This window comes from Anopheles cruzii, chromosome 3, assembly GCF_943734635.1.
Source record: "Anopheles cruzii chromosome 3, idAnoCruzAS_RS32_06, whole genome shotgun sequence".
Lineage (NCBI taxonomy): Eukaryota > Metazoa > Arthropoda > Insecta > Diptera > Culicidae > Anopheles > Anopheles cruzii.
The window spans coordinates 53,152,198-53,176,576 of record NC_069145.1 but is presented as its reverse complement, the minus strand read 5'-3'; the positions used below and the strand labels follow the sequence as shown (position 1 = coordinate 53,176,576).

Here is a 24,379-nt window from a genome sequence, read left to right as displayed (position 1 = left end):
CAATCGGCCACTCGCCACTCTCTTGCGCGCCCCGCATACTGACAAGCGTAATTAGCAATCAAGCAACAAAGCATACTGAACAACGCGCGGGCACGGGCGCGTCCACACGCGCCGCCCTGTGCCCCGTTTTCGGTTCGGCGATCTGCCCTCTGCCCAGAGTGGCAGATTTTCAATCAACCGACGGCCCGCTTCCGGGAAACACATCACATCATCATCCTTTCGATGACCGATTTCAAAGTTCGATAAGATTTAGAAGGATTTTTCAAAATTTGACTATACTCAAGTACTTTATAAACAAAAAGGCGGTCGCCGATGCGCCGAAGTGTTAGCGGCTGAATGCAAAAGGAAAGCAAAACTCGACAACTTCTCGTAGCTTCTCATGGCAAAAGTAAAATTAAAAAATATTTGAAATTAAAATCCGTTTCATAAATCGAACTTTCCGCGCGCGCCCCCCGCATCGACGATCGACAGACTAAGATTTTCGATGCAAGGCGGATACTCCAGAGCGCAGGAGGACACACATTACACCACAACAGCGTTTAATTAGAGCGTACCTTCGAAGCCCGTTAAAGGTAATTAGAGGGCCGGTGGGCGGCCAGTAGTCGGCCGCAGACTGTGGAAGCAACACACAACATCACACAATCATTACTGCCATTTACCGGAACCACACAGATCCGGCACCGTTTAGAGAAAAGCGTATTGCAGACAGCAATTCCTCATATACCTATGAACTAAACATGTCCCTCGTTTAACGGCGTGCGCCCGATCGTAACGATAGCAAATTCATACATTCCCGACCACGATCGACTAATCCAACTTTCTAGGGCAGTTTGTCGACCCTGTCACCCTCGGTGTCAGTATGTACAAGACACCCCATTAATTGCGAAAACTTCCAATAATTCAATCCGTTTCCGTGTTGTTGTTTGACGTGAAAGTGTGGCCCATCTCGGCTCCGGGTTTATACCTCCATTTTGTTGTCTTAAGCATCACACAACAGTTTTGATTTCATGGTTCACGCATCGCATCGCGGAATTGTATTACTTACGAACGAAATGAAGCGTCAAACGAATAGACTGATAACGGTAGCAGCAGCAGCAGCAAAACCTGCTGTCAAGCACGACATAAGCGTATCAAACGGTGCGGAACGGGACGACGCATATCGGAACCGGAACGACGCGTGTCGTCGTCGAGAGCGGAACATCAGTTGCAAGTAATCCAAATTATTCCTCAACTTCTTAGAGAGTTCTAAAGCCAAACCAACGAAGACCGTACGACGGATCGACGTGTGGTCGACTGGTTGAGAACCCGGTTCATCAACAAAATCGTTTCCGAACGGTGATGGGTGACCGATAATCGAATAGCAGCATACCGTTTAGTTGCCGATGCGTCTGCGCGCAGCGTCGGGCGCATCTCATGAGACTTAGCCGATGATTTGACTTTAAAGCATACTACTCTTACACACACATTAGGTTGCACACTTAGGAACTACTTTATACACTTCGCCAGTGGCCACCGGCGAACAAATGACAGGCGCGACGGGTCCGTGGGGAGATCTTGCAATAAGCTTGTAAATCTATGCAGTAAGTGTTTTTGAATGACAACAGCATGCCGTGTCGCAGCATGCTGTGAGTGGAACGGCAATGTCTGCACGGAAGAATGTTTGGCTTTGTGTGAGTCTGCGCGTGTGTGTGTGTGCGAGTACAGTAACAGTCGCGTTGCCAGGATACGGGGGGTTAGGATAAGCAACGCCACAAACACATTCTATATAGCTACTAGGTGTAGTAGAGGAAAACCAGCTATAATGTAGAAACGTAGCAGAAATACGCATACCTTCGGAAAGTGTTAAAGTAAAATACCGAAAAACTATTGCACACAACTCCAACAAGAGCACACGGTGTGTGTAGCTGTCTTTGTTGTAGCGAATGAAGCAAGCAAAAAACACGATTAAAGCAAGACTACTAGATCACCCGAGAAAAAGATCGGCGCGCACGAATGCAGTTTGGGTGGTTTATATGTTTCACCTGAAAGCGAATATCACTTTAGTTTTCGCCGTTTCTTTGTAGTATTTTGATGTGATACGTGTGTGTTTGTTCGATGGTGTGTACCTCTCTCCGGTAGCGATGGAGCTGGCAGCAATGATATTAACTTTACGAGCCAAGGTAACATTATGCACGCGCGCATTGTCCATTAGATATACGGCGCACTCCCTGTGGCAGGTTAGGCAGTTAATTCACGCGTTACAAATATCAACAGCCTTCGGTGCGATTGCGTAGGTTTAATTTCTCTTGCCATATCATACGGTGGATCCGAACGCGCGCGGATCGCATACGCATTACACTAAGCAAAAAGGGTGTTGGGTAAATTCACGATAATTGTACGTCCCCTACGTTATACTCACCACCTATTGGAAACACCTCTAATGGTAGGACATTTGCCAACCCGTTCGTCTAAACGTGATCTCTCTTCCATATTCCATTGTTTCTTTTTTAAGTACTACAAGCCACCAGTTCGTTACTTACGACTTGCCACCAGCAATCCCTTTTTTATCGCACAACGTTCTGAAAAAAGATCTCCACTTAATTTTCGTACTGCCTGCATTACATGTGATCATACTCTGCCACCTAACAGTACTTCAAACTGCTCGTTACTCTTAACATCACCAGAGACTGCGCCAGAGACTTTGTGTGTGTTATGCAAACCAGTTTCCGTTCTTATTTTTCTTCCGTGCTATTTGTCCAAACGATTTTGTTCGGTTAGTGTAAAAGTTTTGTGACTGATTAAGGTCCCAATAGAGACAGACGCCAGTTTGTCGTGTGTTCCCGCTCTAGACTTACCTTTAGCGTATGGATAATTGAAAACTTTAGTAGGACTTATTGCGCGGATTCGCTATAATATTACTTACTGAGGCATGATTTCCTCTTTTAGTTAATAGTACCACTCGCTACTCGTAGGATCAGTCAGAAAAACGCACACACATTAATCATAATTATCATGCAGTGAGCGCAGAGCGAAAACTTGCCGCACGAAAGGATCAGCAACTTTACTCTTTAATGGTCTCGAGCACAATTGCATTCCATTCATTCTCATTCAGCATTAACGATGGTATTCTCGAAAGGTTAGTTTTATTTACACAGTTTTTTTTTGCATATTAAAGAGTACACTCATCAGGTCGAATGTGTGTATAGTTTACCACACACTCGACTGCATTCAAGTTATTGTTTGCACCACTATCGCCCGCCAGAATGCGTAACAAAACGTAACCAAGCTAGCAACAAATTACCAAACGAACTGATCTTCTCACAAACACAACAATAGCCGATTCACACACCACTAAACCGTTGTAGATTTGTGTACAAAAGTAAACACGACACAAGGATCCAAGGAGTATGGCATCCAAGCACCCCAAAAACTGAAACATTATGAAAGCAAACCCACTAGAGCTATTTGTTGGCGCCTTTTTTGTGTTCTCAACTCAACCCGTAGCATCCATCTAGTAACAAAACCGATCGAAACCGCGGATACAGTGTACAGTTTGTTGGATGACAGAGTACAGATTAACGATCCAACCAACCAACCATGCCATAAACCTTTCCTCCAAACAGTTGTTATAGTTCTGTTTATTTTTAAATAATATTACTTACCTATTCTAGAACGTTACATTGAGCCACCGTGTGTAAGCAAAGAAGGAACTGCCCGTGTGTGGCGTGTGTAGTTGCGCAGGTGATGGTTTTTAGAGCCATCAACTTCTTTTTCACCAACATTTGGTTCGCCTCATTTTGTGCCCTTGGCTAATCAGACAAAACCGGAAGTGTGGGCACCACCAATTTCTTGAAACCCGCCTCACGTGGCGGGGAAAGGACATTTATGATGTCTTTTCGGTGGTCGGTGGAGCTCCCCATTGTTTGCCCAATTCACACAGCGCTCATTTGCTTTGCAGAATGAATTAAAAACGCACTACACATGGCGGGAAGGCCGACAAAGTATGGCCGGGCGGGTGTGGAAACTGTAATTAAGAAGTTTGGTGCATTCGGAGTGCGCGACAGCATGCATGCAATGAACGGGACGGGTAAAATATAAATCACGCAGGGACACAGCGGGAAGGGAGGGCTTCGGAACCAGGGGGCGCAGAGAGAGGTTAAGTATTAGGCAAAGCGTATAAAATGTTAAAAACGAAGAAAATTAAACGGATAATTAAAAACAAAAACAGAACAGAACAAAAAACCCATATAATGTATTGTGCAACGTGACGGTGACGCGCAAATGATGATGTTACAAGCATATTCGGAACAGAACAGAGCAATCGGACAGTGTGTTAGCGCGCAGAGAGAGGCTGGATCTAACCCGAAAATAATGAACACAAACATTGCTATATGGAATAACTAAACAAGATAGATAATGTCCGAAATTATATAGGTTATGTAATAAAATCATTGAAAAAAGGAAACGAACTCGTGTTTTTTTGCGATGACGATGTGTTTCGCCGCGTGTGTGTGTGTGCGTGACATTACAAAGGTAATCTTTCTATTTCCTTAATCTGCCAAACCATTTAAGCAAGTTTCTGTGGTTTTACATCGTTTTTATTTAAAGCCCCGTTTACACGTAGCGATATATCGCAGCAATGCCTTGTATGAAACCAATTGCCACGATATATCGCTACGTGTAGACAGCAAAAATGGAACAAATTGCTTGTATACGACCAGATTGGCAGATCAAAAAAATTGAATGCGCCGAGCATCAATTTCGGTCCAATCTCCATACATGTGTGCGTGTGCTGACGGTGGATAGACATGTGTGCGTGTGTTGATGGCGGTTTGGCATGTTGTTTTGAATGTTTTAAAGCAAAAGTTTAACGTGAGAATAATTGCCTCGCTTTAAAAGCCATTCCCATGACCACCGTGACCGATTAGTACTCTTGGTACGTTCTATTTTTTGCTTTGTAACCGAAACGCACAATCCAAAGGCAGACAAACACAGTGTTTCTTCCATGGCTGTTTCCATGACACCGAGATCTGCGATTGCAAATCGCAACGAATACATCGTGGCGTGTAGACGCTCCACCTTGGCTGCGATATATCGCTACGAATAATGGATACAAGGCATTGCTGCGATATATCGCTACGTGTAAACGGGGCTTAAGGTTTATCGATCTTTTCGTATCGTATTTTTCAAATTTAATTTTTTTGTGTTGTCGGAACATTTTGGATAATTGGGGATTATTTTTCGGAGACTCCGGGACCCTAAACGAATGTGGAACCGATTTGCAGAAGGTTTGTTCCTTGATGAACTTTGGAGCCATATGAAATATGCTCGTTGAATAGTATGTCCATAACCATATCGAACCTTAAGGGTCATTTTACTAATTACCGAATTACGAAACGATCTACGATTCTTTTTCTGACTCTTTATAACATTGCATCATACTCAAAAGGGTGACATTCAGCGATTCCGTTCACGCACAGGGTCATCCATTTTGTAGTTTCGAAATCACAGGGCTTGGCATTTTACAGTTTTCGAATATATCTGTCAACCCAACTGTCAAACTTTTTAGTTCAATGTGTGCCATCTTAGCAAATGAGTTGCTTAGCAACAGAACAACGTGTTAAACTTATTAAAACTTATTACAAAAATAGGGATGCGAAACGGCTGATTTTTCCAACAAAATTTTCTTCAGCGACGTGGCACTTTTTTCACTTTGGGGCGCTTTCACCTGGGGCGCTGAAAACCCTCAATCGATTGAAAAGAGGCCCAGAAAAGGTGGATCACTACCATCCATTCCAAGTGATACCGTCCAATGATAACAAGATTTTTATGGCCTGCTATTGTAGGTATGGACTCAGAAGATATTCATCATGATCATGCGATTTGACAACGTTGGACTTTTTCTTGTGGAGTATATTATAATATTTTTATATGTGCCTACAAGTTCCTTGCTAGTCAGTGTATAAAGGTTCCCCAACTTGGAGCCTAAAGCAGAAGCGTTTACAAGTCACCTAACGCATACCAATAGCTTTAAAATCTCGGCTGGAGCTGATATTCCTCCAAGCGGACTGCGGAACCTCGAAAATAAAAAGACCTTTACCCTTCGACGTTCGTCTTAACAAAAATCAATCAAAAATCTCCTCTCCGATGTTATTTTTCCGTTCTTATTTATAATCAGATGCCGATTCCGTGGCTCACACATACCAGCGAAGTCAATAATGTATGCCCTAGTTTTAATTTCCCTTATTTGTCCTTTATTTTTCCTTTATTATTCCAACAAACCCCTTTGCCAGCTGAATTTTTCTATCGCTTCGTCCGTTGCTCGTTGAATATCGGGTTCCTCTTCGGGTACCTCTTTCCTTTCGACTCATTTTCTTCTGCCGATTTTTTTTAAGAACAAGCCGTTTTCATATCCAGTCTCCGTTGACCTTTGGTTTCCTTGACATTGCTGGATAGAATTTGTGGCTTGCGCAGGCCGTAGTCTCTGCACGCATTGTCATTGTTGATATGATATGATCATTGAAAGCATCAAAAAGGTACCTCTCATCCGTGAAAATTCGAGCCACCGGCTGTTGTTGAGGTGCAGCTGCCGCAGAAAAACGGAATGACCGAATCGAACGAAAGAGACTTAAATTGCGTGCAGTTTATTGTTTTTGTTTTGCTTCACCGCTCGACCCGACTTGTGACGGGTTCGGGGTGAAAGCATTTTCACAATTTGCTTTGCTGGAAGGGCGTGCCCTGGCGCTCTAGCGCCGAAGGAGCGGAGACTTAACACTAGACATTCCGGTTTGCGTTGATCCAGGCAGGGTCGTCGTTGGCGCCGGCCGGGCATCGCTACCGGCCGGACATCGTTTCGTGTCACTGGGTTCAATTGGACGGCGTCTGGTCGGAGCCCAGCTGTTCCGAGACGACGGTCGTCTTGCTGTCGGTGTTGCTGAGCGCGTCGTCCGACTCGCTGATGCCCATCCACGGTAGCCGTCGTTCGAGCTCCTTCCGGTACTTCGGGTGACTGATGGCGTACACCCACGGATCGAGGCAGGACACGATCTTGGCGCAGACCGCCGGCACCATCGTGACGAGCGGCGTAAGAAGTGTCCTGGCAAAACAAAAACGAAAAAGGCGGCATGGTAATCCCCCCCAAGCATAAAAGAACTCATCGATCGACGTACCTGTCACCGAAGGCTCCGATCATCGTGACGATCGCGTACGGTGTCCAGGCGCACACGAACAGGAAGAAGATCGTGAAGGCCGCCTTGGCGATGCGCATCTCGACCGCTTGCGACTTTTCGCTCCGGTTTGCGGCCAACGACTCGACGTTCATTTTGCGGGCCTGGTTCTTCAGCATCAGCTCGTGCTGGCGGACGTGCGCGAACAGGCGGGCGTAGAAGTAGCAGATGAACGCCATCGGGATGGCGTAGGCCCAGGTGAAGATGCAGCCGACGAACACGCGCGTGTCCTGGTCGTCGGTCAGGTAGTCGAACGAGCAGGTCGTGAGGTAGCCCTCCGGCACGTAGCGGCCCCAGATCTGGAACAGGGGCAGCACCGTGAACGGGAGCGTCCAGAGCCACGTCATACAGATCAGCAGCCCGGCCTGGACCCGGCTCAGTCGCCCGTCGAGCGGGTTCGAGATCGTCCGGTAGCGATCGAACGCGATGACGGCGTTCGAGATGGCGCCCCCGATGCCGGACATGCTGCCGAGGGCGGCGTACACCGAGCACCCCACCCCGTACCCGACCAAGCGCTCCGAGGCCGAGTTTACCAGGAACAGGGGCATCTCGCACATCATCAGCAGATCGAAGATGGCCAGATTGATGATGAACATGTTCGAACCGTTGCGTAGCGATTTCGACCTGCGAAAGAGAGAGAGACCGATGGGACCGTTAGAGACCCGGCGCACTCCGCACGCGACCTGCGCGACTCACGTTCCAAAGATCCACAGCACGATTCCGTTGCCCACGAGCGAGGTGTTCATCAGGACGAAGTAGAGCATGGCGAGCAGCAGATGCATGTAGTACGGCGGCGCCGGGTAGCCCTTCCAGTGCTCGTGCACCAAGTACTGCTCCTCCGGCGGCAGGTTCCACCCGAGCAGCCTCGGGATCTCGCCCTCACCCATCGTCATGGCCATCGGGTGTAGCACGGCGTCCGTTTCGTTTAGCTCCAACATTTTCGCACCTCTCAAGCGGATCTCCTCACCGACAGCAGCAGCAGCACCACAGTTTGCAAGAACAGGCACAAACACACGATCTCTCTCTCTCTTTATCTCTAACTTTCCCTCTAGCTCTCGTGGAGGAACAACGGCGAGGAACAATTTGGACCGATTCCGGGAAGAAACGCTTCACAAATGTTCAACGACCAGCGGCGCGAGGACGCTTTTTATAGGACAGGAGAGCAGGATTAAAGCGCACCCCGGGTTGCGTGTTTGGGTCGCCGGGATTGACACACCGCGCCCGACACCATAATGTGATTATCCGCCCGGGTTACGAGTCCACGGTGTGTGGCTGAGCCTGGCTGGCGAAGGTGTCGCCCGCCAGGTGCACTGATTGAATTTGTCACCCACCGATCATCGATTACCTACCGAGTTGCTAACCCGTTTAGTGCCCGATTGTCGGTGTCACATTCCGGTGTGGCCGCTGGGCAAGCTTTGTAATCTAAATCCAACGGCTCTAAATCCAATAATATCGCAGCACAAAGATCTTCACCGCTAGGCTGGACCTTGATTGGTGAGGCCGCCCCCCGCACAATTATGGATGAAAGTTGAGATGGAGTTCCACTGAAATGTGCCGCAATTCTACATTTTGAATGCTCGATTTGGCCAAAGACAAACGGTGCAAATGTTGGACTCGGTAAAACCGAACCGACCACACGGGAGGGGCCGTTTAATTGCGGGTTCGCTTCAAGCTATACAAACTGTTTCTTTCTCTTATTGCTAAACTGTTTTCTTTCTCCTATTGCTCATTACTTCGATGGAGGCGCTTGGTGCGCCTTGAACGGCGATGGAGACGCATGGTCCTTCAAACCTCGAGGAATTAACTACAGGGTGGGGCCTTCAAAAATTGAAATTTCATTTGGTTATAAAAAGAAAACGGCTAATTATTTTTAGATGTTTAAATATTTATTGGAAAGATATGTTTTTTTAAGGAATCATCACGTAGAGCAAGTTCCTGGGCGGCCATTTAATCCGCTGCTGGCTGAATCGGTCCGCCGTGTTCAACAGGAAGCTGGGCCTTCAGTGGATCCGCAGTGCGGATCGACTGCATCCGCCAGTGCCACCCGGACTATCTGCCAAAGCTGGTGGAGGGCGTAGACGTGATGAGGACGAACTCGTCGCGTGGATCTCCCAGGAGGAGATCACCCTTACGGGCCGCTGGCTGGTGGGGGTCAGGTGCTGTTTATTGTAATGTTTCTTCTTAAGAGCCGGGGCCTGAATTTATTTCCAAATAAAACATTAAAAACAATTCTCTTAGATCCGCAAAACCGTCGTTAGAATTTTGTTTATTTCCAGTGGAATTGGAAAAAATAGACCATCGAAAAAAATGAGGAAGGAAAGTAAAGTAAGACTCGTAGCAATGCACGAAAGAAAATCAGTTTCCGTTGGAAGCTGTTCGCGCTTTTCTTCTCGATCTGACGCAAAGGTTTCCGCATGCTGCGCCACTTCTTAACCATTCCAGTGTCTTGGGTGGATTCCGTAACAAGCTGCGTGTGGTCTTTTTTATTAATCGGAAAAATCCGCTTCAAAAATTCGTCGAAACTTTGCCGTCCCGGCTCAAACGGCTCGAAAAAATTAGGTTTTCTGGAACCGCAAAAACACTAGGGGAACAGGAAAACCAACACTGTGTGCAATATTTGCTTTCCAGAACTTGCATGCAATATTGTATGTAATGTTGTATGCAATATTGCATACAAGTTTTGGAAACCAAATGTTGCATGCAAGTCACTGATGCTTTCTACCAGTCGCTTCTGCTCCCCTAGTCGAATTTCGGATTTTTCGGGTTTTCGAATATTTTTAAAAATTGCTTATTTTTTCCCTTTTTTTGTTTACATATTGCTTCAAAACTACTGAAGCAATCGGCGCAAAATTTGCAACAGAGTAGTTTTGTGACACCAGCCATTGAACAGCGGACCGTTCGACCATCCCACACCTCCGGGAAGGGGGGCTCCCATACAAACGTAACATAAAATTCAGTATTTCGGGTTGTTTTCGAACAAATCGGACACAATTCTGTAGGGGAAGATTTTGGTTGTGAGGGAACAATTGTTCTGGTCAATGTGCAAGGACCAAACCGGAGTCTGGGATCCTGCGTTGTTTCTCCGAAGTGAAAACTACTCACTCTCGATTCATTTTGTGCGATCGGGGCGGACTGCCGAACATTCTCGGTGGAACAAATGATCGAATACGTCGAGGTCTAACAATCAGCCAACGGTGTGTAGTTTTACTTTATTATACATAAACGTACAATAATTTTGGTCGCCCTCAGTTCACGCATACCTTATTAATTCTGTCCTGCTCTCGCGACCCTATTATGAATTGACCTAGTCCATTTCTGGGTGGATCCCAAAAATGATCCCATTACGTTTTGACCTAGTCGCGTGTTAGTGTCGGAGTGTCGTTCTGGAGATCATCTGGAGGTTGAAATCCTGTAGCTGTTGTATACAACTCGGCATTACGCGGGCTTCTGGCCTGTGCAGGGAAATGTTCTGGTGAATGTTTGAACGTCACCGGGAAGCCCGATAGTTTGAAAAGGTGGAGCAATGGGAAGTGAGAAGGGCAGCCGATCAGATATGTCACCAGAAAGTCCGATCGTCTGAAACGCTGGATAATCGAGACATGAGAACGAAATAAGGCGTAGCGACGCACAGCGGGGACAGCTAGTACTTTGAGTAAAATATAGTTTTTCATTTCAACATAACAATTTCCTTGGAAAAGAAATCGCTTTTCGAGTTCTACATCTGGTAACATCGGTTTAATTTTGCATTTTTTGATGGAGGCGCTTGGTGCTCCTGACCGGTAATGGAGACGCATGGTCCTTCAAACCTCGAGGAGTTAGCTACAAAACAAAGAAATTCCATTAAAACAAAACGGGTAAACATCAAGAAGGGTAACCGTGCTACTTAGAATTTTGGGTCCGTCCGTAGAATAATAGCCAGCATCTGCTACGTCGATGGATTTGTCCTTGTGGTCCATTTGGAGATCGCCTTAATGAATCGCACACTATTCGCAAAATTAGTCAGGCACACCCTGCTAAATTCGAAACTCCAGAAGACTCATTCGCTACGAACTCTTTTACGGAGATTTGTTAATTTATTGGGATGGGAATAATAGAAAATATTAGTGGAATGCGTCGAATGCCTTCCTACATTGAGTGTGTGTAAATTGAAATCGCAATCCAACCACTTCACGCCCGTTTCATAAGACATGAGACACCAGCATTATCTATTTACGTACGGGGCACAGTTTCCCTCGCTCAATGTGGTGGCCAATTTCGGGTGCTTTTTGCTACCCAAAACACTCCGTTGGGGTCCTGTACCGGTGGTGCTGGGCGGCGTACAGCAATGGGTTATCGTATTTATTTAATCTAACGTAACGGTGCCTCGCTCGCAACGGAGACTCATGGAGGAGGCTCGAAGAATTGAAGGGCCCGCAACAGTACGCAGCTGCTCCCAGTGGGACCCTTTCAAGCGGAGCGCAGCGCAAGAGCCAATACCATTTGTTCGCCTTTCGCTCTCGTCTAATGCTGCCGACGGCATTCAACAGAACCTTTCGAGTGCGTATTAATTAGTGTCGAGGCTCGACCCACAGCACGACATTAACTCTGTGCGCGAGCATCCGCCGCATCGCCGGAATGCCGTAGAATGAACAATTCGCTAATGAAGGCCTCGGCTCCGAGGGGCTCCCGTATCCGCCCCGCCCCGGCGCGGACTTCTTCTCGCGTGCCACGCGAAGAAAGCGAGCATCGGTTCGCACGAAAGAAAATGACTGCTGGATGAGACGATCTATTTGTTTAGATTGATTAAAATTCATTATTTATTCATTCATTAGCCTGTTTGCGGATCCCCTATGCGCGGAGCGCGGCCAGATGCCTCGTTGGTTCTTGTTACTTTGCAGTACCTGTCCTGTTCGGACCAGGTTTGGCCGCGCCCAAGCAACTGGTTCATCGCGATTTTAATTTTATTCATCGGGCACCATAAACGGTCGCTTAAGGTCGGGTTTAGTGAAATGAATAAAAATCTCCAAACAAACACGACTTATTATTATCTCGTCTTGTTTGATTTGCTCAGCTAGTGGCTGAGTGGTGTTTTGTACAGTTTTGTTTGTAGTTTGTTTTTCATATCTTTTTACAAACATTGAATACATTTTTCTCCGTCAGGACGCTTGAGTCGCCAAGTTCCGGTGTCTCTCAGATGTTCAATTTCGTCGCATAAAGGTTCAGCGCCTTGGTGTTAACATAAACCGTATTGTTGTGTTGCGCCTAAGCCGGTAAAATAAAACCGGCCCGCAGGTGGTAGCAGGTCTCAGTGAAACATCCCAACCTCACTTCCTGGTTGATTTCTCTGCCATCAAAAGTGGGACGCGAAATAGTCCATCCCCGGGCCCGGCGGGGATTAATTTGTCGCATTCGGAACGGTCGGTGGCTGGCCGATTAGCGGATTTCCCGGTGTCCGCTTTTACGATCGGGCTGCTGCATTGCGGCCCCGAAGGAATGCTGGCGAAAGGAAACGATTTCGGACACATTTCGGTTATGGACACGATAAAGCCAGGCACGTCGGTGGAATGGAAGTGTCGCTTGTAATAATGGGGCCCAACAAATCAAGAAGCATCAAACTTGTCACCGTCACTTCTACACCGGCGGGAGCCAGCGTTGAATAGTGTAACCGGCCTCATCTTGGCGCGCAAGCTTCCGGCTTCCAAATGTCTGCGAACGGAGCGCCAGGGCACGGAGCTGCGAACGATTTCACAAACATTCCAAATAACGTTCGTTAGGTTAAAAATAAGACTAGCTAGCTAGCATTGAGCATTGCCCCACCGATAAATATTAATATTATATTATTTGGAAAGTGAATCTATTAAATTTCATTTTGCAAAATACGCTGTTAAAATTGCCTGAACTAATTCAGTCATGTGATCCTACAGTACATCCCCCCAAAGGCCAAGCATTAGAAACTTCATGACTAAATATTACCACGACATTTTCCTTTGCGACCGCCGTTATCAAAATCCCTCAGGTACGATGATAGTTTTGATCCACAACATGAATTTCGCTGCTTTGTACTAGGGTGATCATTAAGTTTTGACGTTCGATACCAGAAGGCGCTGCTACGAGTCTAATTTTTTTTTGTCATATTGGCACACTCTTCAGATGAACGTATGTGAAGTTTCGTTTCAATCGGACACTTGGTTTTTTTTTTACAAGCCATTCAGTATCGACATGTCACAGTTTTTTTTTAAATGGAAAAAATCCAGTATTGTGCAGTGATTTCATTTTTATTTTTGAAAGGTTTAAAGGCAAAGGAAAATGACAAAGGCAAAGGCAAAGAAAATGTATATGGACTCTTCACCTTTAATTAGGGTGTTTAAAAGGGGGTTTTCTGAGTTTAAACATGGTCGTAGTAGCCTTTAAGACAATCCATGTCAAAAACGTAAAAAAACAGACACAACATCGGAAATCGTAGAAAAAATACAGGATATCGTTTTCGAAAATCGTCCAATCACTGATATAAATTAAGTACAAGACCTAGCCAACTCATTGAACACTATAACCAATATTTTGACTGAAGTATTGGGCTTCAGAAAGCTGTTTGCAACATGGGTGCCGCATTTGCTACAAACGCATTCGAATGCATCTTTCTTGACAACATTCAAAGCGTTTTCGATAAGATAAAGTGGATTTTGTGCATTGAATCATCACTTTGGATCAGGCTTGGGTCTATCACTATGATCCTGAATCAAAACAAGAGGCTAAAGAGTGGTTGGAACCTTTTTCTTCAGTTCCGTAACGAGTTCGTCTAGAAATTGACTAAAAAGATGTTAGCATCAGTTTTGTGGAATGCGAATAGAATTTTCCTAGCGGATTACTTGCAAATTGATAAAACAATACATTTCGATTGTTGTTGTAACATTTTAGACCAACTGAAAGAGAAAATTCGTGAAAAAAGACCCGGTTTGAAGAAGAAAAACATCCTCTTTCATCAGGGCAATGCAACGTGTCACAAGAGCATTTTGAAAATGGAAAAAATCCATGATTAAAGTCCGCATTGTTCGAGTATCCACCCTATTCATCAGATTTGGCTCCTAACGACTTCCATCTGTTTTCAAACCAAAAAAAATCGTGCGCGGAAAGAGTTTTTCATCAAATAATGACGTCATAACAGCTGTGACACGTCGATACTAAATGGCTTGTAAAAAAAAAGTAAGTGACCGATTGAAATGAAACTTCACATACGTTCATTTGAAAAGTGTACCAATATGACAAAAAAAAATTAGACTCGTAGCAGCGCCCTCTGGTATCGAGGCGCAAAACTTATTGAACACCCTAGTATTTAAGCTATTTGAATATTATTTGGAAAGTGAATCTATTCAATTTCATTTTCCAAAATATTCTGTTAAAATTGCCTGAACTGAACAGTCTTGTAGTCCTACAGTAGATTCCCCCTTAGGGTCAAGAATTAGAAACTTCCTGACTAAATATTACTACGAGATTTTTCCCTTTGCGACCGCCGTTACAAAAATTCCGTAGGTACGATTTGATCCACAACATGAATTTCGCTGCTTTGTATCTATCAATTCAGTTATTGTAACAGCAAACAAAAGTTACTATTACATGTCTTCAAAAGTATTCAATCAAATTGATAAATAAGTCAACATGCAAAGTGACATACAAAAATGGTGACAAATTACAAAACAAAACCTATTCAGACCAAAAAGCGATAATAATTTAAACATTCAGCTCTCAGTTGTTGCCTTTTGCACAAACCCGTTAAAACTCGTAATCCTAACCAATGAAGGATTGTTTAACTGGGTTGTTCAATAAGTTTTGAGCTTCGATAAGAAAAACACAATTTTATGGTTTGAAATACGCTGTTTTATTAAGTATGGTCTCCCTGAACATCAATACACTTTGTTAGGAAACTATTGATGATTTCCTAACTGGGCTATTCACGAACGCACAGGAACTACTTCGTATTTAATGTTAGCCTGCCTCTGCAGGAACAAAATATTACTTTATTCGTCCCGTCGTGTTCTTTGCGAAAAAGCCCCGAATTCCGCTCCTCCGAGCTTATATCTTCTGACCTTTTCATAAACATCGCCGCCAGGCGATGTTTGCGACCTGTCACCTGATGCGTTACGCGTGTCTCATTCTACCGACCGTTACGAACAATGTTTCATTTCGTAACACACTTGTTCCAACGAGATTCCAATTTATGAATTCTATCCCTGAAATGACCATCTGGAAGGGCTACAAAAAAACCCTTCCACAGCTGTCATGACCTAATCATTTAATGAAAACCACTTTCCACGCATGAGATTTTTTTTTTGTCTGGAAACAGAAGGAAGTCCAGAAGGGGGCCAAATCTGGTGAATACGGTGGATGCTTCAACAATTCGAACATTTTCAAAATGCTCTTGTGCACGGTGCATTGTTCTGATGGAAAAGGATGTTTTTCTTCTGCAAAACGTCGTTTTTCACTTCCTTTTTTTTCTTCAAATGGCGTAAAAGGTAATCCACAAACATAATTCCTTTCGCATCCCAAAAAACTGATGTTAACACCTTCTTGGCCGACTTCTGCACACGAACTCGTTTCGGAGCCGATGAACCAGGTTCACACCACTGTTTAGCGTTTTGTTTTCATTCAGAATCATGACGATAGACTCAAGTCTCATTCTTAGCAATGAGTCGATGCACAAAAGCCACTTAATGCTTTTCAAAAACCTCTAAATGTTGTCGACAAAGTTGCACTCGAATGTGTTTGTGTTCCATTGTTAGTGTATGCGGCATCAATTGTACACAGCGCTCTGAAACCCAATACTTCAGTCAAAATTTTTAGTAAATGAAATGAAATGAATTATTTATTATAGTGCCCAATGAGATGCCTAGGGCTTCTACTAAATATCTTTTAATCACTCGAAGGTTTTCTTATAAGATATCCTGTATTTTCAGATGATGTTGCTGTTCTTGGACGTCCTGGACGTGGACCGTCTTCAAAGCTGGTACGATCTCGTTTAAATTGAACAACCCATTTTTCTGCTGTACTACTTATCTACTACTTATTGGTAATCAAGCAGCAATGCAAAGAATTATTGGTTATGAATAAAATGCACCATCGCTGAATTTTTAGTTACATGTATAACAACCTATTGTTATGATGTATTCTCAACATTCCAAGGGGCAATCAGGGATAAAAGTTTCGAAGATTCGAAGATTTGAAATGGAATGCTCTTCAATCTACTGACACCCTGTTAGCCGAAGGAACTTCCTACATAAATTTACCACGACAGATAGAATCCAGCGGCACCTTCCATCGCACGAACTTTAGGTAAATGAAGGCAGTTGATAAAAGCGCAACGGTGCACTGGCCCACCGGGCATCGATGCATCCGCAGTTCATTCGATCACCTACGCAGTCAGCCGATGTTTTCACTCGAAAAGATAAATATGAATAAAGATCACCCGCCCCCGATGTGGCAACGATTTAATTAACGTTAAGCAAACAATGTTGCCAATGTTCTATCTTACCCACTCTTCAATTTCTGCTGCACATCCTACCGAATGGTCGCCGCGCCAATCAGCAGGGCCACCTCCGCTGGCCATCATTGCGGAGACATTGGGCCAAATATTAGAGTGGTTCCAAAGCTGTGGTCCGAAGAATTTTGCCCACCGGATTCCAGGGTTGCCGTCTTTCGTTTGTTTTTTAACTGAAACGAACACCAGAACCGCACCGAAAACCAGAAAGTTATTCCTTCACCCTTCATCGATGACCAAATACGGTAGGTGTTCGTCGCGCCGTCGCGTCGTTATAAAGGTGAGGCACACCGTTTGCTCTGCAGTGCCAGCAGTGCGCCATTTTATTTCCAGCGGAAGGTTGATGTGAATTTTTAATTAAACTCATCCCGCAAACGCCCGTGACCAGGGCCCGTTGATTGGGCCCGGAACCGCTGCATTTCGTAGGCCGTCGTGGCCCGAATTCCGGTGCCCGGCGCTGTTGAATGAATGTTCAATCAAGATATTCATATTTCATCATCCGCTTCGTCTTCACGAGGGCAGTCGCGAGGCAGTTGTTGTGCGAAATTAAATTTTCTTGCTAATGAAATAAAACTTGCCGCAAGTTCGCCTTCTGGCGAAAATTCGAAGGCCGTTCCGCGGAGAGGCGGCCGAAATCAAAACCGTGGGCCGATTCGAGGTTTCAATCTCGTTTTCAGTGGCCCATTCTTCGAACGGTTGGTTCTGGCGGGCTGACTGGCTGCCCTGTCAAAGATATCGGTGGTCGCTGCTGGCCGCACTGGAGACTTTATTGGCAAACTTCATTGATTTCAACGACATGCTCGTAAAAACCTGGGCCCGGATCATCATCATTGGTGCCGGTCCGGAAGCATTAACTGGCTATTTTGCCGCCGGCACACCCAAGTTAAGCTTGAAACCATTACCGGATGTTACAACGGGCCCCGGCGACGCAATCGGTTCCGGTCTGGTCAGCGCTTAGTTTTGGGTGACTTTTTATTTGGATGTCCTGGTTTTGAGTTTTATTTTTGTCTCTCCAAATGGCTACCGGAGACCGGTGGTGCGAGGAAATTATCCGCTAAACAACATTCAATTTGGATCCGCCGGTGTCGACAGCTGGAGTGGAAATTAGATTGCCGAGCTCAGCTCTGCTAGCTAGAGCCACTTTTATCGACGCTTCCGCGGGCTCACTCAAAAGTCATCGAATCGGAATTGCATCCGTTACACTCGATCGATCGCCGACCCATTTGCCGCACGACCGCCCGCGATAATCAAACACCGGTGTCCGGTGGAGGCCACAGCAACATCTTCGGAATGAAGCCTTAAGTTTGTTACGGTAAAAAGGCTTCATCAGTTTTCGGGGATTTCAAATGTTTTCTTTTATTGTCGTCTAGCCGTTATGCAGCATTTTAACTATTTGTATGCGATTACCATAAACGAAGCTCAGACTTTGCGTCATTTCGTGCAAAAAAATAATCCACAAACGATGTAACGATGCTGGCCGGTTCCCGAATTATTTCGTTAATTAATTTCAATCACACCGAAATGACCGAAATTGAGCTGGCCACAGTTTGCCAATCGGTCAGCGAACGACGAACCGAAAACGGAAACCAATTCATTTTTCCCAAATTTCCCAAAAAGGCTCTCGTTACGCCGGTCGGCGGTATTTCGTATCAATCTTCGGCGTCGGCGGTATTGAACGGTAATCTTTTAATCCTTGACCCTTTCGAGTTGATGTAAAACGATTTTCTTTGTCGGTAGCAGTCGGTAGTAGCGTCGGGCGTGGCGTAGATCGTATTTCCTCCGCCCATATCCCTGCTCTGTGCCCTCTTGGGGAGCCCATTGTCTGTCCTCCTCTCCGGAGAATTGGAGAACGTTCACGAACGGCCTGGTGATCCTGAGGGTTGAGAGGGCTAGGAAACGCCACCTTCCGATGCTCGTAATTAACACCGGAAGTATTTGCTTTCCGGTCAACATGGGTACCTACGTTGGGTGAATATTGCGGTTTCGGTCTGTGCAGCGAACGGCGAAGAGGCACCATTTCACAATATAAATCCTTCAAATCGACTAATTGCTGAGACGAATGGACTGTGGCATGTAGCACCGACAATGCCAACCCTTCAAGTAATAAGCTGGCGGCAAAAATTGTAGTTGAAATTGCTAGGAGAAAATGAAGAAAAGGGCATTCACTTTTTTCCTTTTGGTTCATTAAGTGAAAATAAAACTAATGTGTATTTCTCTCTTAAGTCTGCTGGCCCGTAGGATGAATTACAATAAATAAATAAATGTCCATAGATAAGCCGTCCCTTTTTGGCTGGTTTTTTCTATCACGGTGCGTATTAACTAAAGATTGTATCCAACAGAAACTAACAATGGTTCAGAAAAATAACAAAAAACCTAACAAAAGATAGAACTAAAAGTTTAAAGCAACGATGGTAGCGACAAGACTTGACGGACATACCACGCAAAACACACTCTATAGCTAGTGAGTTCGCCATTTGTGGGGCCTGTTCGTGCATATTACACGACGTCGCCACGTTTTTATCAGCAGCGGGGTCAGCGAAGGTAAATAAATTTAATTTCCTGTCAGTAACGAGAGCGCCTCCACAATGCGCCTGTGTCAATATTTATTGTGAAATGGAAAACATTCATAGAGAACTCGCGCGCCTGTGTCCTTTCAGTGCATATTAAAGATACCCATCACCATTCCGGCCCGGAAGAGCGGAGATTTTAAAAGTAACAATTTAAGCATCACTGCTTTTATTCGCACCCAAAAAAAATTGCTACCAAATAAGAGGTAACAGCAACTCGTCAAAATTGGGTAACAGTAACATTGAACAGCTTACTAACATTATAACTCTGCCTAAGCAAAAACAATGTTAGTAATTAGAGACTTTTAATGAGAAAATGTGACGTAAATTTGTTGAACAAAATTGCCACAATTTCAGGGGATCCAAAACTGGTGACGTATTTGATCGGCTTCCTTTCCCGCTTCACGTTGGATACATATCAACATTCGCACCAACTGAATTTGGTTCAAATTGCTTGAAATCTATCCGAGTTTTGCTGAAATTTACCTAAATTTTGTCTCAAAAATCCTAAATTATACTAGAGGAGCAGGAGCGACTGGTAGGTAGCACCAGTGACTTGCATGCAATTTTGCATGCAATACTGCAAGCAACATTTGATTTGCAAAACCTGCACGCAATATTGTATGCCAGATTTGCTTCCAAAACTTGTACACAAGGTTGCACACAACATTGCACGAATGTTGTATGCAACCTTGATTGCGAGGCTTGCATGGAAAAACTGCGTAATAATATTGCATGATACGGCCAAACAGTACTTTTAGCAATATTTCAGTTATTGCTCGTGAATTTTTTTTGGTGCAACTTTCCAGTGCATCAAATCACCAGCTTAAATATGAATAAATAATGTTAGTAACTGTTAACTCAACGATGCTTTAGATAAAAGTAAGAAAATGTAAGCTGTGGCCTCACTGTGGCCTTAACTTAAGTCAACGCTATGTACTGCAGTTGTGATATTTCAGCCACTTCGGGTGACCCGTGCTTTTTATAAGAGAACCCAGTTTTTCAACATATAGGAAATGCACTAATCGAAGTCGATGTTGCATTCGTTGAAGTACGATGTAAGAAATGCCCGGGCGATGTGTTACCTGCTGGTAAGCTGCTTTACTTGTGGCTTCTTTTGATTGCCCTCGGTAAGCCGTACTGGACACCATTTCATTCTCAAAAAGCTTCACTTTTTCGGACTTGTGGCTTTGCTGCACTGGAAATTACGGAAACGACTTCAAACTGGACTAGATTGCGCAGGAGGTATTATAAAATCGATCTAGCATTAAGGGATGTCATTTTAAATATTGATGATATATCTAGCACAGATTGCGCTGACCACATTTTGTGCTCCTTGGTGCTTTCATCCTGGTGCTTCCTGGTTGGCACATTGCTTTCAAGCTCCTGGTGATTGGGAGCAGAATATCACAAGTTTGATGTACCTTAAACACAGCTTTGTTTCAGTCCGTTCTCATTTCATTGGCATTAGCATTAAAGTATTCTATCATTGTCCATTGACTGTAAGTCCTTTGTCGACAACTTAGCTGCAGTCGCGCTCACCACAAGACAATTACCCACCATCTAAACACGTCGCGAAGGAAGCTTACTGATTAATTCCTTTTTTTACATTTAGCGTCAACGCCAGACTTGAGACGCAGTATTCGATGCCATACGATATCGCGATGAGCTCCCGTATCCGTCAGCACGATAACGCGCGTATCCGCACTATTTTGAACCGTTCATCCCCACAATTGCTAGTTCTGATAACGTAATAAACTGACAAGTGTCGGTGGCAGACGGAACTATTGCTAGTTAAGATGATAATAGGAGTCGTGATGACCACTCGCAGGCACAAGATTCCCGGTACACACCAAAATGGCCGTAGTAGAACGCATTTCCGAACGCTTGTCCCGGCAGCAGATGACCTTAAGCATGCTGTTCTTTTGGTGACCTAGGAGTTTCGTACAATTTTCTTTTGATCTAGTTCAACGAAAACTAGTCATGGTGAATGAATTGAACACTAATCAAATGCCCAAGAACGATAATTTGCCCAATAAACACCCAAACGTGTAATTAATCTCTTGTTTTTAATACATTTGCCGTCATCAGAATCTGCCACAGGCCAACGAAGTAATCTTTACTTAAGTTATAAAATGCTGTCAGTTGTCAGTCAGTCTGATTTTGAACATCGCAAAATGTTCGTTTATGGTTGCAACTGCAAAGCTTTCGTTCCCCTCTTTAGCATATATTTGGGAGTTCTAGTCAGCTTCTATCAGCCCTTGGAGAAAATTTGCGCCTGAATTCACTTGGCGAAACGCTTCCGTTAAAAAAACATAAAAATAAATGTGCGATCAGGTGCACCTGAGAGCAAGAATTTAGGAGTCCACTCGAAAAAGTTCATTCTCATAGCTTCGCATCGTTTACGACATGTGTTAGGCAGAATGTTTAGGCTAATTAACGACCGTACTTCGGCATTTTCGGTACCCATCGACGTGTAATCAGACCGCGCAGCCGGGCAATCTATCTTCCGAAGCGTTTAAACACTCCAGTTTCAGATGTTTTCCTTCCAGCTCCGGCGCGTCACGTCGGCGCGGAGCGACCGACAAAAATAAACTGACGAAAGCCGCGTTTCAGTTCTCTCAGCATATTTACATATCAACTTCATCATGTTTACCGTGCACGTATGGGGACCACCAAACCCTACCAAAAGTGATTTTGGAACCAGGTAATAAGACTCTCCATCGGGGATCGCCTCGTTCCCGGAACCAGCCTGGCCTATCCTGGCTAGACGCACGCCGTATTTGTGCCCGTCTTAGGCGTAGTTAGACAAGCCAATTCGTTTGAGTTTTGAAGACTCTTCACGGCCAGCCGAGGAGCATCGGAAACTTCACTAATTGGAAAACTATTTGGCTGCTGGGCGGAAACGCTGGGCGGAATGCGCCACCCGCCCGCAAGGAAGTGCCTAGTTACTTTCGGCTAGAACGACCAGTCGGCCGGGCCTAGCCCGTACTGAGCCGGAAAGTTCTAAGCGCAACTTCTTGCAACAGCTGGGCTTAGCTTGGCGCCATGGCCCACGAAGCCATGAGTATCCCAATCTCGACCGCTCTCCGAAAGTTTACACCAATCTGGTCGGAATGCAAATTAACGTGCATCGCTCGTCGAGCAGTCTACACGGCAGTCAGACACGAGTCAGTTTGACTTTTGGCTCTTGTCATTTGCCAGAAGATTGTTTTCCTTCACGCACCGCCAAATGAAACACGCTGGAAACCGTCACATGATAAGGTCCACGATGTATATCTGCCTACAGCATCCATTCTGGACTGATGAGTTGTCGCCGATCGCTTCGGAATTACCAGCATCGTCTTGTTTTTGAATACAACCGGATAATTGATATCGTTTTTAGAATAACGTTGCACATCTTGACATCAAACGCACTTACTTCAAGACGTCCGCCCAAACTACCACTGTCGACCACATCAGCTCGTTTTGTATGACTCTTCGAATACCCTGATTGGCCGCTAAAGATTGCCACAAACGGTTGACGAAATTTAAATGATGACTTTAGCAGAATGATTTATACGCAGATTTGAATATCCGTTTAATAGTTCCTACCGTTGCAATAAAACGTATCTTCCGGTCCTCATGATGGACTGTTTCCTGATCCTGACCTGGTACCGCGCGGCACCAGGATGCATTATTTTTCTTTCGCATCCGTTTTCAGGTTCCATTATTCCATTATCATCACTTTGTTTGGAGAGTCATAATTATGAGCCTACGACTGGAATGGAAAGGAAAAGCTATTTAGGACTTTACCATATCGAATAGCTACGATTGCGTATGATTTTGCCAGAGTTTGTCGATAAAATATATTCTTTAAAGATTATTATATTTGGCTTATCTTAAGATCAGTGTATAGCATAAACTTTGAGTCATCTTCCGTGTCTCAAACTGGCTGGAAGCAAGCTAGAATTTCTAAATCAGTTTTCGTACTACACTCCTAAAGAGAGGGTTGAATCCATAAGTCTTGGTGTCGGTTTTCTGGCCCGTGCAAAATGTGCCAAAACAATACGAGCCATTGCCGGTAACGCGAGAAAGAATTCGTTCTCCACGGTGCTTCAGGTTCTCCTTGCAAACGATCCAATTTAAGGTGTACAAAACACTTGCCAGCGCAGTGAAAAGCATCGACGTTGCACTCCGACCATTGCGCGAAGGAGTGCAGCAGTGCATTGTGCATTGATTACTCTCCTAAGCATTCAATCACGGCTCCAGCTCCTGGACCTGGACGCTTGGCTTGCGCTGGTGGCGCGTGAAATAGCATCCCAGGCGGAGGCATTACAAGCAATTCTCACCCGGTAACCGATACAAATTACAGCCTTCCAGCTTGCGCCTGGATGGCGAAGGCTAATGCAATTGGGAAGCTCTGTGTGTATGTCCGGACTTTCTCTCGCCTCCATTCGCGCGTCCTGTTTAAGAAGAAGCCAGCAGACAGGCAAATTGACACGACAGGCGCTGAAAGATCCGACCAAATCCGGCTCAAAACGGCATTCGTCGGACGCAGCAGTAGCCAAGATGCAAGATTCGGAACCACTGGCGACCACCATTCTTTGCCTTTGCCACTCACACTCACAGCCGGGAACGGGACGAATGCAAAACGAACTTGAGCAATGGAGTGGCGCTGAAAATGTACTGTTGATTGGAACGTAATTGTAGTACACGAAATTGGAATTGATTTTACGGAGCGGGTTGCCGTTGATGGCTCGAGACCAGGCGTTCGCCAGTGAGCGCAGTGTATACAGCACTTTACACACCTGGTGCAGAGTCGCCAAGTATGTTCGCCAAGGTGAAGACGCTAGCACCAACCGGCGGCATGGAAATTTGTAGTTTGCGAAACGCACACGGTGAATATCACCGAGCCAAATGATTCTTCAAAAACCGACGCCAGTTTAACTATACGTGAATCCAGGTGAAAAAAATCGGAACAAAATGTTGCAAATGACATGGAGGAAATATTCGTGAAAAATACGACAGAACCTTTTTTCCACGTCTTTGGCAAAACGAGCGAAGTTGAAACATACTCGTACACAGAAATAAAAAAAAAAATATCTTACAAAATCATT

General features: G+C 44.9%; 1 protein-coding gene across 1 annotated transcript; it reads right to left on the bottom strand.

Moving 5' to 3' along the window:
- Positions 1–6,846: 6,846 nt before the first annotated feature.
- Positions 6,847–8,180, bottom strand: LOC128270593 (opsin-3). Its single transcript, XM_053008003.1, has 3 exons — positions 7,902–8,180; positions 7,149–7,829; positions 6,847–7,075 (listed from the first exon to the last, which is right to left on the bottom strand). Exons 1-3 carry the CDS (start codon positions 8,141–8,143, stop codon positions 6,847–6,849), a joined length of 1,152 nt encoding a protein of 383 aa, XP_052863963.1. The 5' UTR covers positions 8,144–8,180.
- Positions 8,181–24,379: the final 16,199 nt, after the last annotated feature.